The 19,176-nt window shown below is 37.2% G+C and overlaps 1 protein-coding gene across 4 annotated transcripts in view; it reads left to right on the top strand.

Moving 5' to 3' along the window:
• The window catches only part of ADAMTSL1 (ADAMTS like 1), a 373,405-nt gene that overhangs the window by 76,938 nt on the left and 277,291 nt on the right, over window positions 1-19,176 (top strand). For all 4 annotated transcript variants that reach the window (XM_064490187.1, XM_064490185.1, XM_064490186.1 and 1 more), the window contains exon 4: window positions 6,298-6,534. In XM_064490187.1, the coding sequence (XP_064346257.1) occupies window positions 6,298-6,534 (237 nt within the window). The remainder of the gene's footprint in view (window positions 1-6,297; window positions 6,535-19,176) is intronic.

Genomic DNA, 19,176 nt, shown 5'->3' with positions numbered 1-19,176 from the left:
AATAGCAAGCCAGCCAGATAGTTAAAGATCCCCGTCCTCCTGGACCTTGTGCTTTAGTGAGAGGACACAGACAGAAATTAAGCATAATAAATAAGTAAATTATACAGTGTACCTGAAGGTCATAAAGTATGATGGAAAAAGGAAAAGTTGAAAGGATGAGAAAGAATCGTTAGTGGGAGTTGCAGTTTTGCATAGAGAAGTCAGGGCAGGTCTCACTGAGAAAGTGATGTTTGAGCAAAGACTTGATAGAGGTTGAGGTTAGTTAACCCCTTGGAATCTGGGTAAAGAAAATTCCAGGCAGAAGGGATAGATACCGCATGTGTCCTAAAGTAAGTGTATTTTTGGCGTGTTCAAGAGTAGTGGGAATCCAGTGTGGCTGGAACCAAGTAAGGAAGAGAACAGGAGGTGATGGGGGCCAGGTCTTTATCTCTGTCTGTGGTGAGGATTTTGGCTTTTAATCTGAGTGAAGTGAGGAGCCTTTGCAGAGGTGTAGCAAAAACGTGACATGATCTACTTTCTGCTCTAATAAGATCATTCTGGCTGATTTGTTGAGAAAAGTCTCTTGGAAAGGAAGGGTGGAAGAAAGAAGATCTGTTAGGAGATTATTGTAATAATGCAGGCAAAACATGATGGTTGCTTGGACAAGATTTTGGTCAGATTCTGCATACTTTTGTGTATAAAACCAGCCTTTCCTGATGTATTAGATGTGGGAACAAGGATCATTCCAAGGTAGCTGTTTGCAAAGTATGGTAACCAAACCAGCAATATCAGCATCATTGGGGAATGCAAATTCTTTAACCTCCCCAGATCTACTGAATCAGAGACGCTGGAGGGTGCAGACCTAATAATCTTATATTTTTAATCAAGCCTTCCAGGTGATTCTGATTCACACTCAAGTGTAAGAACCACTGCTTTAAGATTTGGGGTCTGAAAAGGATGGAATTGGCATTGACTGGGATGGTAAAGCATGTAGAGGAAACAGATTGGGTAGTGTGGGGGGAGGAGGATCAGGGACCCAGGTTTGGACATAATGAGTTTGTGATGTCTTAGACATCCAGATGGTGAGGAAGCGGTTGTATATATGAGTCTGGAGTTTGATGGGGGACCGGTGGCGTCTGAGTTGGAAATGGAAACTGAAACATTAATTATGTTTTTGAGAACAAAATACCATGTAAGATTGGATTGCATCAGAGGATAATTACTGTTTAGTAGTTTCATCTTAACTTTGAATAAAACAAGCAGAAAGCCAAGGAATAAAGACCACAACATATAAAAGAAGTGTTCACTTAAGTATGCTAAGAGTTTGAGAGCTTTAAGGGCTTTAAGGGATATATTTTTCAGAGCCTTCATTTATTTTAGAGGAATTTTTTATGGTAATCTTTTCCCATTTTACCATCAGTACATTGAGGGTTCCTAATGTTTTGAGGGTAAGACTTAGGACTAATAAAATTTTCTAAATCTGTCAAGTAGCTGATAAATTTCTATGTATGTTTTCATCATGAAGTAGCAATTCCAAACTTCTGGAGGATAGAGTAGATACCTTATTAAGGAATTATAATTTTGTTTTCTTGGACAGTAACTTATATGGACGGTGATTGATCAAAGAAGCATGGAGGGGAGATCAAGAATTTACAGGAACAGTTACAGGGTAGAGAAATGCAGTAAGAAGGATAGATATTCTTCAGTGGTCACCTAAATATAATTTCCAGTCTTTTCCTGATAATATCAGGTATTAACATTGACTTTATAAATAAAACCATAAAATCAGAATATGGCATTTATACCATGGTACTCATATAATCATTTCAGTGAAATAACAAAAGTAACAGAAAAGGCCAACCACCCAATCAATAGTTAAGGATAGGTGTAAAGCAGAGGGCTATTCCTCAGGAAGGAAAATGTCTTCTTCAAAACGAGAAAAAATAAAGAAAAAGTAGTGTTTTTCTTGACCCTGACTCTGTTCTCTATATTTTTTCAAAACCATTTTAAAGACCTTTCCAATGCTCCCACCTTAGCTGCTGAGATACCGTCTTTTACGTTTCATCCAGTGAGTACACTCTGGGAAGCTGACCCTCTTTGGTCCCACAGTGTAATCTGATCCACCTATCATCATCAGGGGACATCTGGGATCCATCTTATCTTTCCCACTGGCTAGCTGATTAACCAGAAAATGTTTTGAATTGAATTCATATATGGCAGAACTCCATGGACTTTATGAATTATACTGGGAGCACATAAAAGGACAGCTTTTATTTTGTGCTTTTAAAGAAGGAAACTCTGAGGCTGATAGGATTGAGGGCTTAAAAATTGGAGAGAACAAGTTTTATATTGTATTAAATGGCTAAATATAGCAATTCATGTGATCATACGGCTATTTTAAATAAAATGTATTTTTTTCCACAGTGAGGAAGTCCTAGCTCAGTAGCCTGACACAGAGGTGTCAATCTACAGGCATTATAGTTAGTTGGAAATAGACAGAAGGCCAAGAAATGCATTCTTTTGCTCTCTCTTGCTCCATTTCTACTGGATGGTATTTCTGGGGGTGTATGAAGGGCTGAAAGCTGGGGGTCTTTAGTCCAGTGCATCCTTCCCACACCATGGTGGGTTTTTTTTGTTTTTGTTTTTTTTTGGCCAGGTTCTCAGTAGGGGGTGTGTTTAGTTCAAATAGCACCTGGAGTTTTCATTAATTTTGATTGTCTTCATCATTACCACCTATGAGGTATTTCAAAGATGATGCCCAGGATAGAATGTTAAATACTTTGCAAAGCATTTAGGGCATCAGTTTGTAAATCTAACTTTTAGGAGGATTAGGAACTACAGTGTTTTCATGAACCAAATTATAATTAAAAACTAACAACTTTTCGTATACAATGAATCTTTACACAATTAAGTGTTACTCTGTTGTAGTTACTATTATGATACTTGTAGGACAAGAGACTATGATGACTTTGCTTGAGTTTCCACTCCTGCAGCTGGGTGACTCCAGATGCATCAAGGATTCAGTGAGTGTCTTAAAGTAGGCTTGAGATGTTTTGGGTTTAACAAAAGAAGCTTTTGCCAAATCCTTCTTCCCTTAATTTTTAAACGGGTATTTCAAGGGAAATTTGATTCATATGTTTCTGATTCATTTACACTTAAATCATCAAAATGTTATTTTGTAAGAGCTATCTGATGTCCAAGAAGCTTTCTGAACCTGTTTTGTAAGTCCTCTTAAGCCCTTTTTCTTAAAACAGGAAGTTGCATTTTGCCAAGTACAAATAAACTCAAACATTAAAAAGGTTCAATTTCAGTTTCCAAATCTGAACTCCAGGTTTTAAGTGCATCCTCAATTTAGCAAAGTGTATTTTCCCACCCCTCAAAAATACGGACAGAGGCAAAGACAGTAGTGATAAAAGTGAGTAAAGGTATTCACAAGCATTATTACTCTCAGAGATACTTCTCCAGTAGTGAAAGTTCATAAAGCCTGTAGCAGGTGCTCTTGGAGCTAGTGGATACAGGTGACTTGTGAACAGGAACATCTGTTTGCTTGCTGCTTCTCTGTGATGTGTTTCAATATGTCTACTTTTTTGTCACAGAGAAGAAAACCTTAAAGTCTTAATATTTTAATTTCACTTTTTAATAATTTTACCTTTGACTGACTTTGATTTCTTTTAGTAAAGAGGGGAAGACTCAATACATTTTGCTGAACAGGGAGGGACTCAAAATATACTCTGTAGGCGTTTTATGTCTGTCCTAAGATAATGTAATAGTTTTAAAATGTAATTGATGCTCTTTTCCTGGAATTGGATAAATGCAGAAAATCATCCCAGGTTCATACTAAGAGGACTCTTAATTATATATTACCCTTATTACTTAATGCAGAGGTGATTCAGCCTGATCCTGAAGTTCTTTATAGCTGATTCACTTTTATATATCGAAAAAGAAGGTAGAAGTAATTATGAGGAGGGTTTGGAACCATTCTAAACAAGTTCCTCAATGTTCTGCTTTGTGGAGTCCACTTCAGTATTTCTTCTGTACTGTTGAGTCATCAAGAGACTCTTGGAATGACAGGTGTTATCGAACTGAAAATACTTTATTTAAACATCATTAATTAAACTATCAGTTCAACCGTGGAATCCCCCATGCATTGGCCACCAGGGAAACTTGTTGATCCTATAAAGCTGGTTTTATTAAACTTGCTAAACAAGGGGGAGCAGCACCTTGACAGTCTATGTCTTACCTGGCGGAATGGAGGGAAGAGGATGTGTTGGGCTTGGGGCCATAGGGAGTCACAGGGTTATTTCCGGGCAGAAGCTAGTAAATGAGGTCTAGTTGGAGACTGGTAGGGTTTGTAAACTAGGCAAGCTGGGGTCTTATTTTTGGAACACAAGTCCACAAAGAATTCATGTTAAATCAGTTTGTTTGTGCTCTTATTTTGGAACATATGGTCTGAAAGGAGCTGGTGTGAAAGCATTTAAGGTCAGAGAGTTTGTGTTGCATCATACAATTTACCTGTTTTGTGATTCATAGCATAGTTTTGCAGGTTGAGGGTTTTGTTTTATTTCTCAGAACAAACACTAAATATCATGACAAAGTATAACACCTATATTGATTGATTAATCTTTAAAAAATTTTAAACTATATCCCATCATTTAAAAAATTAAGTAATGAATTTTAATTGTACTTTTTTCAGACAATATTCAAAATCACTTAAGTCTTGTTGGATACCCAGCTATCTACACCTATGTTATAAAAATTATTCTTGTCCCTTAATACTACATTTTATTCACTCTGAGAAAACATATGTGATACTAACAATAAAATGCCTTTCAGAGTTTATATTGTATTTTGAGCTAGTTGAAGTTCATCCAAAATAAGTGTTTAATTGTTTATACCCCAGTTTACCTAGAAAGAATTCATGCTTTCTGAAGTATTAGAGCTTTATATGAGACTTACTAGTAACACTAAGATTTTAGGAAAGAGTCAGGAGTTTCATTTTATAAAATAGCCTAATGCTATTCTCACAATGCTTATTCGAATATAAATAGATTTTCAGAGAAAGAAACCTTGTATAAGAGAACCCTTTAAAAGGATAATGTAGAAATCAGGAACTTCCAAAGGCCACATGCAAATTCATGATTTAAGATAAAAGATTGTAATACAAGGCTTCCCACAGCTGGATATTCTATAGTCGTCCATAGACAATCCTAATCTGAATGCATGAAGAAGAAAACAGACCTATCTATCAAAAACCTTTCCGAGGGATAGGTGATAGTTGACTTTTTAAAGCCAAACCTTAATTGCTTTCACTGAAGTTTATCATTCATTAGATAGTAGCCATAGTTAGAGTTTTATATTTTAAAATACCATTTATAAAGTATACATTTAAAACAATCTTGTTTTCTGCTGGTCTCAGCCAGTATGATTTAAAACTCAAATTCAGAGAATCTGTTGATTCTTCAACACCACTTTCTCTTCAGTGGCTTCGCTAGATAATCACAGCAATAGCTACCATGTACTGTCTTCCCCATGCCAGTACTTGGCTGACACAAGCTCATGAAATTCTCACCATGACCTTGACAGTTGAGTGTTGTTATTGCCTCTGTTCTAAGCACAAGGAAACGCAGGCCTAAGGAGACTCACCGTATTGCAGCCACACCCCCATCTGAGAAGAGAATCCAAAACGTTCCACTCTGCTGTGCTGCCTGAAGTTAAAGAAATTACAGGCATAATGCTTTTTTCTCTGTTTTGTTCTCCATGTTTAATTCTAGATACCGTGCAGCCTATGTGTACTGTTTCAGGAAAAACTGACTAACAATCACACAAAAAACGTTGAAGGCAACTGTCATACCTTTTTGCTGCTAGTTGTGAAAATAAAGTATTGTCATAGCTCTTGGTATCAGAACTGGAAGTGACCGAGAGACTTTCACCTAACCTTGTGATTCTATGAAGTTCTAAATTACAAGGAAATAAAAATGGTATTACAGTGTGGAGGAACCCATGAATAGTCAACGTCTTGGAGGAACTATTTCAGGGTGGTTACTTTCCCAACTAGTATCTATCAATTCTATTTCCAGCTGGTTTCTTTCCCATTTAACTTCAATCAGACAATGTATTTTTAGGGAATTACTTTCTCAGATCTCTACGTGTTGAGGGCCAAATAACCATGTGACCTTTCAGATGCTATGGAAGGGTCCATCTGTAATGACAGAACATTTGCTTTGTTTTCTAAGACCTGCAGCACAAAGCTGCTCTAGTTTTCTGTTCGGGGCTGTCCTTTTAACCTTTGCTTGTCCCTCACCTTTTCTTCTTCTACAGGACTGCCCACCGGAAGCAGGTGATTTCCGAGCTCAGCAGTGCTCTGCTCATAATGATGTCAAGCACCACGGCCAGTTCTATGAGTGGCTTCCTGTGTCTAACGACCCTGACAACCCATGTTCCCTCAAGTGCCAGGCCAAAGGAACAGCCCTGGTTGTAGAACTAGCACCTAAAGTCTTAGATGGGACTCGTTGCTACACAGAGTCTTTGGATATGTGCATCAGTGGTTTGTGCCAAGTAAGTGCTCACTTCTTTTCCTTCTATTTTTCCGGAGAGTTTTTTGTAAGTAGCTTTCACATAATGCTGCCATCTGAATCACTCAGTGTTACTTTTTTTTGGAGTTTATAAATGATGACAAATTTGAAAATTGACATTCAACTTCAGTTAAAACTGCAAGAGCTATATTTTGTTTTAGGGAAAGGTGGGCAGAATTGTTTTTTTTTTTCTTGAGTCTCACTTGAATGTAGAAGAATGAACATTCTTCAATATTGTGTATCACTTTTGTACTAGACTCTGAAATTACCTCTACCTTGGTTGTGCCTAAAATGTTGTGGTAGGGGGTGTGTGTGTTTGTATTTGGAGGCATCGACTTTCATTTACTTAGAACTTCAGAATTGCTCAGGTGAGATTGGCTCTAAAATCTTCAAGTGAACTGTAGGAGAATTTGCTGCTTCTTTATTGTAGCTTGCAATTTTGTTGAAAATTTAGGCAACCTATAGAGAAAGGCATGCCAGTGTCAGCTAGGTTGGATTTCAGCCCAGCAAATCTTTAAAATGGAGATAGCAAAGAGGACTGATTTCTGGTATCAGTTTATCAATGTCTACTTCAGGTGGGGAGTTAGTGTGTTTGCCATCTTGATTTCGAAGTCTATTCTTTGGATTACGATGACCAGCCTAGTTTTTGGAGCAAGCAGCTGCTACATTTTCCTGTGTGCTCTATCTGACCATATACTTAACTATTTCACAAAGTAGACATTTAGAGAATCTTTGCCTCTCTCAAGAAGACATTGGTTGAATATATTGTATAGCTCAGTGGTAGAACGCACACTCAGCATGCTTGTCCTAGGTTAAATCCCTAGTACCTCCATTTAAAAAAAAAATCAAAAAAGAAATCTCTGGTTAAAATTTTTCTCTCTAGAATTTCTAATACCACAACTAGCAATATAAGAATAAACTTAAAATGTGTTTCAGTAATTTGTCTTCTCAAGTTCACGTGCTTGTTTAAAACCTCTATCTGTAATCAGATGTAAAAGGAATAGCTGTAGTGTGAATGACTATTAGAGATGTGACCTGTCCTACAAGGTTCTATGTGTATGCAGGGGAGACAGGCATACTAACCCTTCATCAGGTCTAGAATCATGAGGCAAGGAACTTGTGACGCATCCAAGCATTTCTTAGATAGGAGGATAGAGTAATGTTTACATATCTGAAGGTTTCTTTATATATAGGAGATATATGAATTTCAGATATAAATTTGAATATAAAATCTCACTATTTTAAAGCTAGGAAAGGCCTAACAGGTGATCTAATCAATGCCCTAAAAAGCAGTATATTTGAACACTGCTTGTGACATTTGATGTTTGCCTCCTTCTCTAGGACTCTCAGTGGCTTTGAGATATAATTATGGAATCTGCAAAAGCTTTGGAAATGATAGAGAATAGTAAATAGATCTAGACAAAGGACTATGTTGTACGGAATGGCAAATAAAAATAATAATTTCTTATATGTGTATACTATTTGAACAAAGCAAGACAGATTTCCATTGTATAAATGAAGAACAAACAAACAAAAAAAACCAACAGAAAGGTTACGTGATTTTCTGAAGGTTATTTGGTTGGTCCTGGCAGAAATGGGACGAAATTTCAGGTCCCCTGATACCTAGTCCGAAGTTGTCTGTGCTATATTATATATTACACTGATAAATGAACCAAAACAAACAAGATAGGCCAGCACATTAGGTTTCATTTGTTTCCGTTGCATGGGAGTTCAACGTGGCCTCTTTTTTTCCTAGACTAATCCTTCCAGCTGGCCTTGAGTACCTTGGCAACTGAAGCAAGAATAAACATGCCTCCCTAACTTAGATTCTTATAAGTATGACCTGTTAGATTTGGGGGCACATGGAAATTATAGACTATCTGAAAAGATTGGTGACTTATACATAGAAATTATAATCAGTTCTTATTATTTTCTTCACTTATTTGTCTTGTTAGAGATAATAGTATGCTAAAGGAGATGGAAGAGTTCCGATTGCATTTAGACACTAACAAGTAGTTTGTCCAGAGAGCAGGGAACTCCCCTCCACCCCCCACCCCAGGATACAGTCAGGAGAGAGAGAGGTAGTTTGGGAGAAACCGTGGAGGCTTGAATAGCAGACAGGACTATGATCAACAGTGGGAGGCCAAGAAAGGGTTTTAGGGGAGAAAGACAATCATAGCTCTGCTCTAGAAAGATGAATATAGCTGCAGTTACAGGATGCTTGAAGTGGAGCCTGGACCACTTAAAGGACCTGGGAGGTGAGGCGACCAGCTGAAAAGGAGGCTCTTAGAGCAACCAAGATGAGGAGAAGCATGAGCCTGGGCCAGGCCAGTGACAGCAGGAACAGAAAGGGAACAATGTCTCAAACCAGGAAGGAGTTTTCATTTTGACTATAATTAGAGCAGGGAATATTTTTAAAAGAATACATCAAATGAATTATGTTCAGGGAATCAAAAACTATCACTTAATATGAATTTGTCAGGAATAGTATTTTGGATCCTTACTACCATTACCCTGATATCCTGTGTTTCCCTGATTAAAACCTACTTGAATTTTATAAAAAGGAGGGAGGGATCAGAAAGAGAGTAAGAACACAGAGGAATATGATAGAAGTTTTCCCAAATGGATAACAGTCCTCAAAATTTACTTTGCAAATAATAAACTATGACATCATCAAAACAAAATTTTCTTCTTATCCACCAAAAAAAAAAAATGATATAGGAATTAAGATGGAATACTTAAATGCAGTATATACTTTTCCAAAAGGACAAGAGTGAAGTTAGTCACCAAAAGAAAAGCATTCACCGCTGCCTTGGAAGAGTGGAAATATGCAGATTTCATCCTACTTAGAAAAAAAAAACTTCCTTTAGGTTGCATCTGTATACTGATGATTAGTATTTTTGGTCTTTGGTAAGAAACATTAAGAAACATATTTTCATAATCTTTAAAACACTGTCAAAAATCTTAATGCTAAAATAAATGTGCAGTTTTTTGTAAAGAGCTTCTCCTGGTTTCCCTAAGACATCATCTCTGCACTATTTTCCCTTCTCTGTTTCTACCTCATTTGTTGGCAATTCTCAGCTTTTTCTCTGGCTTTATTGTAGTCTTATTATCACTTTTTTTGGTAAGCTGCTTCGAATATTTTTGATGCTAGGCAGATATAAATTATAAACTGTAGAGAAGCAAACATCCAGCTTTGGCCATAGTCTTGCCTTGATAGAAAATGACAGCATAACTAAGATATTCATTATTTATGAGTACCAATTATTTCAGTTATGCCTGTTTAATACTCAACTAAAATCCATCTCCTTAAAACTGTTTGGGCCTTTAACCCTTAAATAAAACTACAAAGATGTAGACTTTTAGATCCCCAAATACGTTAGCAATTCACAGATACTACTGTTGCACAGAGGAAGAAACTGGGAGCTAGAGATGTCATGAAGAAGGGGTTATCTATATTTGCTGTGAACTTCCTTTGGGAAAATTCCAGAATCATTGCTGTTTATAAGATATTCCTTATTCTTACTCAGTAGGATTAAAGCATCATATTAGGCAGCATATGCACTCTAATAGTAGTAGTAATCTTAATAATAATAATAACAACAACAACAACAATTTAAAAACAGCCTCCATTTTGAGTAACTATGTTATCTAGTCACTTTACATATATTTTTTCTAATATTTACAACTCTGCACATTAGACAACATGATCCTCATTTCACAGGTGAAGGACTGATGCTCAGGTACTTGCCCAGAGACACCCAGCTCTGACCTCAAATTTCCTGTTCCTCCTGGTGAGGCCAGGGGGATAGAGGCAGTGTAATGTTGAGTCCCCAAACCTGACTGCCTTCCAGAAACTCTTGGAGAGCCCTTAAAAGACACAACTCTCAGGCTTCACCCTCCAGAAATTCAGATTTATTTGTGCAATGTTTTTAGAACACTATCCTAATGACCCTCATGTTTGACCAGATTTATGAACCACTTACCAATTAGAAAGCAGACAGGATTTAAGGTCAAAAGACACAGATTAGACTCTGGCTCTTCTTTTATGATGTGTGTAATCTTGATCAAGTTACTTACCCTTCTTAAATTCTATTTTCACTCTGGAAAATAAGGTTGTCTCGCAGACTATAGAGCACCCAGTGAGATAATAATGCATGTGAAAATGCTTCAGGAGTTGTCAGGTGCCCTGGGAATGGAGAATACCCTGAACATTTTGAGTTGCAAAATGTATCAAAGTAGTGGTACCCTGTGTGGAGTTTCATAACCCTGTAACAATTCAAAAACCTTTATAGAATGAGATAAAGTAACCAACCTCTTCATCTGCTATGAACATTCAAAAAGAAAAGGAGACCTTTTCTCATGTCCTTTCATCATCATCATTTCAGAAATGAAATTTTAGTAACAAGAAAGCAGTAAGAATCTAATTTCAGAATAAAGGACAATCTTTTAAAGTGAATATAGTTTCTCTTGTGAGAAAGTCTCTCCCCTGTACTTATTTTTCTTTCTCCAGAGCACAGAAATTGTCACTAATAGTACTACACAGACCAGCATTTGAAAAGCACTGCCTTTGAGATCATTTAGTCCAGCCCCGAGAAATATTGCTGCACTAGGTTATGCGATTTTCCCAGGATCTTCCAGCTAGTTAATGGCAGACTAGAGGTCAGAGAATGTCACTGTTTATCAGCATTTTTAAACTATGCCCCCTGTGTTATTTCTTGAGCCTCTGCCACGGGCTAAAATCTTGTCCAGTTTTAATTCTGTCATTTATACATGGAAACAATAGGTTTAGTGAATATCTTTTCCACCCATGTTCTCCCCTGTCCCTCCCCCTTGAAATCTGACCTTTATCCCCAAGTAGGGTGGTTGTATTGGTATCTGCCCCACTTTGCATCTCAGACTGAGAAACACTGGAGTTTTTTTTACTCAGCATCATTCTAGACTAGATGTTGGAGATAAGGCACAGCTAGGAAGACAATTTGAGTTAAGATCAGTGCTCTGACGTCATACTGCCTAGGTTTAAATCTAAGCTCTACCACTCTTTAATGTATGGCTTTGAGCAAGTTCTGGAGCCTTAGTTTCCATATCTGCAAAATGAGGATATCTGTAACTGACTGATAGGATTGCTGTGACCGTTAAGTAATCAAATGCACTAAAGTGCTTATTATGAGCTTGTAGTAATAGTCGTATCCAAATTATTTCTGTCTTTGATTTTTCCCTCTTTGTGGCCTTTTTGATTACATGGTTTAATGTGGTTACACATACTAAAGGGGATCCTGACTTCCCAGCGAATGAACAGACCTTCTGTTAATTTCCTATTGCGACCTTCTTCTGCTAATAGCTCCACGTTGCACCATTGTCAACTTCTGATCCAGGGCAGTGAATTGCATCCTGTACGGAGTTAATGAGCCATCACAAATAGGATCAGCTCTATTAGTACTGCTGTTACTCATTTATTTTCATTATCCAAATTACCCCATTTATATTTGTTATAAAGCACAAAGCCAGTTTCTGTTTTCAGTATAAAAAAAGAGTAGCAGAAATTTATGGTTAGAACATGTGCTGCTGTTAAAAACAATTTTGAGATTATTTTGAAGTCAAATACAGAGAATTGCATTTTATTTTTATAATTAATGAAATTCATCAGTTGATACCTAATATACATATATCAAAAGACAAAGTGCAAGTATAAGCCAGCTCTTTTGTAATGAATTTGCATATTTGTAATACTGTAGTGCTATTTCAGAAGACAAGGCATTTCAGAAAGGAAAAGGGGAATTCAAGTAATGCCTTAGATAATGTTGTAAAAAGAATAATACAGTAAAGAAATAAGTGATAAATTGAATCACAGAGTTTTGGCGTCTTTACTGTGGCTACGTTATAGTGAACCGTAGTTCTAACAAAGAAGTTCTTTCCATTTTTAATAACTCCTGTGGTTAGTAGTTCGAAATGAATTGAATGGAATGATTATTTCTCCATCTCTGTCTGTGACCCGAGTCACTAGTATCAAATGTCTACCAGTTATTCTAAAGGTGGTGATGTCAGAAACATGGACTTGGCTGTTTTTCCTTCTGTGTTTTGTAATCTAATTCCATATGGAAGCAGGGCATTGCTTCAAAGATTTAATGCATCATCTTTCCTTTCTCCCCTTCGTGTGATACAGTGAAGATGAAATGAACTATATACTACCTACTAGTTGAATTTTAACAAAAGATAGTTTCTGAACATTGTTTTCCCAACACTCTTATAGGGACTGAGGATACAGAATTAAGTATCATCCCTCAGGAATGATACCTTTGTAGAGCTATTGTGAAAAATTCAGTTTGTTTGTTTATTTGACAAATATTTACTTAGAAATTAGCAGTGTGCTTGATCTTGGAAATACAGAATGGACAGAAAAAGACACGTCCCTGCCCTCCCAGAGTTGATACTGTGAGGGGAGATAAGCCAAGAGTACAGGAAAGTTTACTGTCATCATTGTGCTGTATTCTCCTCACTGTACACAGGAGTTTACAGTGGAAAGAGGAGTTTTCCTTCTAAAACACAGATTTAACTTTATTTCTTATCTACTTGAATCATTTCAATTGAATTCTCCTTCAGGATATGGAAAGCCCACATTTATTCACATGGTAGCTTTGTTTACCGGGTGGCTTGAAACAACAGAAATTTATTCTCCTGCTTCTAGCCTCTTGTGGAGTCTTTAAGTCCAAAGTTAGTGTATCATCAGGGCGATGCTTCCTTTGAGGCTCCAAGTAGAATCTTTCTTTGCCTCTTCCCAGATTCTAGTGGCAGCTGCCGGTGTCTGCTTCCATCTCCCACTGCGTCCGTGCATCTCTCTGTCTTTACGTGGCATTCTTCCAGTGTCTCTGTTTTCTCCTCTTACGAGGACACAAGTGATATTGGATTAGGTCCCATTCTAATTGAGTATGACTTCATCTTAATCTGATTATACCTGCAAAGATGCTATTTCCAAATAAGATCATACTCACAGGCACTGGGGGTTATAACTTCAACATATCTTTGGTGGGACACAATTCAACTGACAATAACACATGTCCCTGTGTATTTGTATATGGTACAAACATATACATATATGCATATACATAATACAAACATACGTGTATGTACATATATATTTAAATCATTGTCTTTTCTCTCTCTCTCTCTTTTTTTTTTTTTAATGGAGGTACCAGGGATTGAACCCAGGACCTTGTGCATGCTAAGCACACACTCTACCACTGAGTTATGTATATATAATTTTGAATAGTTTGTAGAGCCACAGTGGGAGAAGTTTAGCCTGTGGTAAGTAGATCAGGAAATGCTCAGAGGAAGAGGTAGCTGGAAAGACCTAACTAGTGCGTAGAATTGAAGGAGAGTGAAGAGGTAAAGGGCTGCAGAGGTATCAGAACCTATGCCATGAAGGAGATAAGTAAGTTATATTTAAAAGGTTGGGTTTTTGTAACATTGAGGGCAGAAGGGTGCCAGTGAATTAATTCAAGCAAATGCAAGATAAGGTAAGATGTGTATTTTATTGAGGGCAATGGATTAGAGTGGGCCAAAAATTGGTATTGGGATAAAAACGGAGATTTTAGAATCAGGAGATAGATTCCATGGACTTGGTGACTGGTGAAATATAATGGGAGAGAAAAAAAATTTTGTAACATTTTTTATTGATTTATAATAATTTTACAATGTTGTGTCAAATTCCAGTGTAGAGCACAATTTTTCAGTTATATGTGAACATACATATATTCATTGTCACATTTTTTTTCACTGTGAGCTACCATAAGATCTTGTATATATTTCCCTGTGCTATACAGTGTAATCTGGTTTATCCTACATTTTGAAATCCCAGTCTATCCCTTCCCACCCCCTGCCCCCTTGGCAACCACAAGTTTGTATTCTATGTCTATGAGTCTGTTTCTGTTTTGTATTTATGTTTTGTTTGTTTGTGTTTTTTCTTATTTTAGATTCCACTTATGAATGATCTCATATGGTATTTTTCTTTCTCCTTCTGGCTTACTTCACTTAGAATGACATTCTCCAGGAGCATCCATGTTGCTGCAAATGGCGTTATGTTGTCGGTTTTTATGGCTGAGTAGTTTTCCATTGTATAAATAAACCCACAGCTTCTTTATCCAATCATCTGTTGATGGACATTTGGACTGTTTCCATGTCTTGGCTATTGTAAATAGCGCTGCTATGAACATTGGGGTGCAGGTGTCATTCTGGAGTAGGGTTCTGTCTGGATATATGCCCAGGAGTGGGATTCCTGGGTCCTATGGTAAGTCTATTCCTAGTCTTTTGAGGAATCTCCATACTGTTTTCCACAGTGGCTGCACCAAACTGCATTCCCACCAGCAGTGTAGGAGGGTTCCCTTTTCTCCACAGCCTCTCCAGCATTTGTCATTTGTGAATTTTTGAATGATGGCCATTCTGACTGGTGTGAGATGATACCTCATTGTAGTTTGGATTTGCATTTCTCTGATAATTAGTGATATTGAGCATTTTTCCATGTGCCTATTGATCATTTGTATTTCTTCCTTGGAGAATTTCTTGTTTAGGTCTTCCGTCCATTTTTGGATTGGGTTGTTTTTTTCTTACTAAGTTGTATGAGCTGCTTATATGTTCTAGAGATCAAGCCTTTGTCAGTTTCATTTACAAAAATTTTCTCCCATTCCGTAGGTTGTCTTTTTGTTTTACTTACGGTTTCCTTTGCTGTGCAGAAGCTTGTGAGTTTCATTAGGTCCCATTTGTTTATTCTTCCTTTTATTTCTATTGCTTGAGTAGACTGTTCTAGGAGAACATTTTTGAGATGTATGTCAGATAATGTTTTGCCTATGTTTTCCTCTAGGAGGTTTATTGTATCTTGTCTTATGTTTAAGTCTTTGATCCATTTTGAGTTGATTTTTGTGTGTGGTATAAGGGAGTGTTCGAGCTTCATTGCTTTACATGCTGCTGTCCAGTTTTCCCAACACCATTTGCTGAAGAGACTGTCTTTATTCCATTGCATATTCTTGCCTCCTTTGTCGAAGATGAGTTGACAGAAAGTTTGTGGGTTCAATTCTGGGCTCTTTATTCTGTTCCATTGGTCTATATGTCTATTTTTGTACCAATACCATGCTGTCTTGATGACTGTAGCTCTATAGTAATGTCTGAAGTCTGGGAAAGTTATTCCTCCAGCTTCTTTCTTTCTCTTCAGTAATGCTTTAGCAATTCTAGGTCTTTTGTGGTTCCATATAAATTTTACTATGATTTGTTCTAGTTCGGTGAAATATGCCCTGGGAAATTTGGTAGGGATTGCATTAAATCTGTAGATTGCCTTGGGCAGTGTGACCATTTTAACACTATTGATTTTTCCAATCCAAAAGCATGGGATATCTTTCCATTTTTTAAAGTCTTCTTTAATTTCCTTCATCAATGGTTTATAGTTTTCTGTGTATAATTCTTTCACCTCCTTGGTTAGATTTCTTCCTAGGTATTTTATTACTTTGGGTGCTATTTTAAAGGAGATTGTTTCTTTATTTTCTTTTTCTGTTGATTCAGCGTTAGTGTAAAGAAATACAAGTGATTTTTGAAGGTTAATCTTGTAACCTGCTACCTTGCTGAATTCTTCAATCAGCTCTAGTAGTTTTTGTATGGGCCTTTTAGGGTTTTCTATATATAGTAACATGTCGTCAGCATATAGTGACACTTTTACCTCTTCTTTTCCAATTTGGATCCCTTTTATTTCTCTCTCTTGCCTGATTGCTGTGGCTAGGACTTCCAAGACTGTGTTGAATAGGAGTGGTGATAGTGGGCATCCTTGTCTTGTCCCAGATTTTAGTGGGAAGCTTTTGAGTTTTTCACCATTGAGTACTATGCTAGCTGTAGGTTTGTCATATACAGCTTTTATTATGTTGAGATACGTTGGGAGAGAAAAATTTAAGATGATATTCAGGTTTCTACTTTGAGCAAAGTCTGGTGCTGCTGTTCGCTGGGATGTGGAACAGAGGAGAAAGGTCAGGTGTTGGTTTGGGGCAGTGGTGAGGGATGAGAAGACGGTGTTTGTATAGTGCAGCGTCTGCCAAGTGACTTTCACTCAGTGAATTCATATCCTTTCTTCCTCCCTCTTAACTCTGCCTTCTTAATTGAAAGGTGTGTTTCCAATAAGTTTGTATAGTCACTGTCCTGTTTATGATTAAAACTTGTCAGGTCATCTTTTTCTGTGACAACCCATTAGTTTGATAACAAGTCAACTTAAGTGTTCGTCACTCTTAGGAAAAACTGAAGTTAAATTAGCATGTAGTTCCTTGAGAGGTATCCTCCCTAGTTGGATAGCTAAGAGAGAGAAAGTGGCACTCTGTAGGGATTCATTCATCTCACAGTATCTCCTTCCTGCCACCTCTCTTGGGTCCTTTATTTATATATCACCTCTACTCATGAAAGGAATTCTTTGCTATTTGGAATTTTTTCCATCGTGATATTCAATTTCTGAGAAACTTTCTTTCTATAGCTTTCTTAGAAAAGCTTTTTACTTTTTCCTTTGGAATTAAGCATAGAATGGGAAGGACAAAATCACTGGTTTTGTTTTCCTAAAGAGATTCAGTGAAGTAGATGAAAGCAGAGCAAATCTAATTTAGAAAAAAATTTTTTCAAATTTTATCGCTTTTTGTGTTGATAGTTTGCACAGTGCATCATTCATGTCACTATGTGCTCTTTGTGCCAACTCTTTGAGGTATCTTTACTATCTATAATAAGGAGATTGAGGCTCATAGAAGATCATGCAGCTAGAAAAAGGCAAAGCTACAATTCAAATCCTATTAAATCTGTGTCACCCTTTCCGTGCAAAGTGGTGCAGCTGCTTTGGAAAATAGCCTGGCCATTCCTCAAAATGTTAAACACGGAGTTACCGTATGGATCAACAATCCCACTCCTAAGTATCTACCTCAGAGAAATGAAAGCGTATGCCCACCAAAACAAAACAAAACAAAACAAAACAAAACAAAACAAAAAATTTGTCCTCAGATGTTTAAAGCAGGAGTATTCATAATAGCCAAAAAGCAGAAACAACCCAAATGTCTGTCAGCTGATGAATGGATAAATAAAATGTGGTCTAATCGTATTACGGAATATTATTCCACAATAAAAACTAATGAAGTACTGATACTTGCTGCAACATAAGAGAACCTTCAAAACATTATGCTAAGTGAGAGCGGCCAGTCTCAGAAGGTTATATATTCTATTGTTACACTTGTGTGAAATGTCCTTAGTAGGCAAATCTATGGAAACAAAAAATAAATTAGTGGTTGCGTAGAGCTGGGGGTGCAGGTAGAACAGGGAGTGACGACTAGTGAGCGCTGGGTTTCTTTTGGGAATGGTGAAAACCTCTGAACAGATTTTGGTGATGTTTTCACAATTCTATAAATATACTAAAACTATTTAATTGTACACTTTAAATGGGTGAATTTTATGGTATGTGAATTATATCTCAAAAAAAGACATTTTTAAAATGTAGTGCAAAAATTCAAAAGTCTGGACTAAATACAAAGGCTGTGTTAGCTGTGAGTGACCTGAGCACAGTCTTTGACAGAGTTAATATGACTAGCCCATTAGTTTAGGTGGGTGTCCCCTTCATTTGTTATTGTTCCAAGAAGTCATTTATAACCCTAAGGCTTCTCCCTTCCCTTCCCTTCCCTTCCCTTCCCGTCCCTTCCCGTCCCTTCCCGTCCCTTCCCGTCCCTTCCCTTCCCTTCCCTTCCCATCCCTTCCCTTCCCTTCCCTTCCCTTCCCTTCCCTTCCCGTCCCTTCCCTTCCCTTCCCTTCCCTTCCCTTCCCTTCCCTTCCCTTCCCTTCCCTTCCCTTCCCTTCCCTTCCATTATTTCTTTCTTTCTGTTATTTCTGTGTGTTAAAACTGATTTGGAACCTGACACACAACAGGTTACTAATGGATATATGCTAAATGAATGGATAGTGGTATCTGGCCGGAAGTTGGATAGCTTTCAACTTTTTTTTTTCCCCCAAGGAATAAGTTTGGATTTGAAGGTCTTTTCTTCAGTAAATTCTCAACAAAGCATTATTCATTTAGCTACATTATATATTAACTCTGCTATTTCATTCATTGAATGACTTCAAATAAGACTATTTTGAAACTGAAAAGGGAACTTGAAATCTTGCAGTTTAATCATTCCACTTGGCATTTGAGGCCCAGATAGGCTCAGTAGGTTTTTAAAATAGGGCTGCTCTATGAGGATGTGAAAGTGAATGTCATGATCGCTGTCTTGAAGAAGCTTCCAGTGTTTGGGTGATGAAGCTGAAAGTTGAATAATTATAATCAGCAGCAGCAGGAGATGGGAGGAAGAAATTCAGTTGGGGACTCAGGCAGATACAGGTTTGAAGTCTGACATTCATATTTACTATCTGTGTGATCACAAACTAATTTTTTAGGTTAATTAAGACTCATTTCTCATGAAAAATAGAGGTAATGATGCCTAATATTAATAAGAAGAACTGATCTTTATTGAGCATGTATGTGCCAGGTTCTCTGCTATGTAAGCATGTAGCATATGTTATCTCCTTTACTCCTCATGTGAGCCCACACAGCATTATGTTTTTACCATTTTTAGAGAGGAGGGAAATAATGCTT

The sequence above is a fragment of the Camelus dromedarius genome, chromosome 10 (assembly GCF_036321535.1).
Source record: "Camelus dromedarius isolate mCamDro1 chromosome 10, mCamDro1.pat, whole genome shotgun sequence".
Taxonomy (NCBI): Eukaryota; Metazoa; Chordata; class Mammalia; order Artiodactyla; family Camelidae; genus Camelus; species Camelus dromedarius.
Note: the sequence above shows the minus strand (reverse complement) of the source record. Positions and strands in the feature narration are given on the sequence as shown.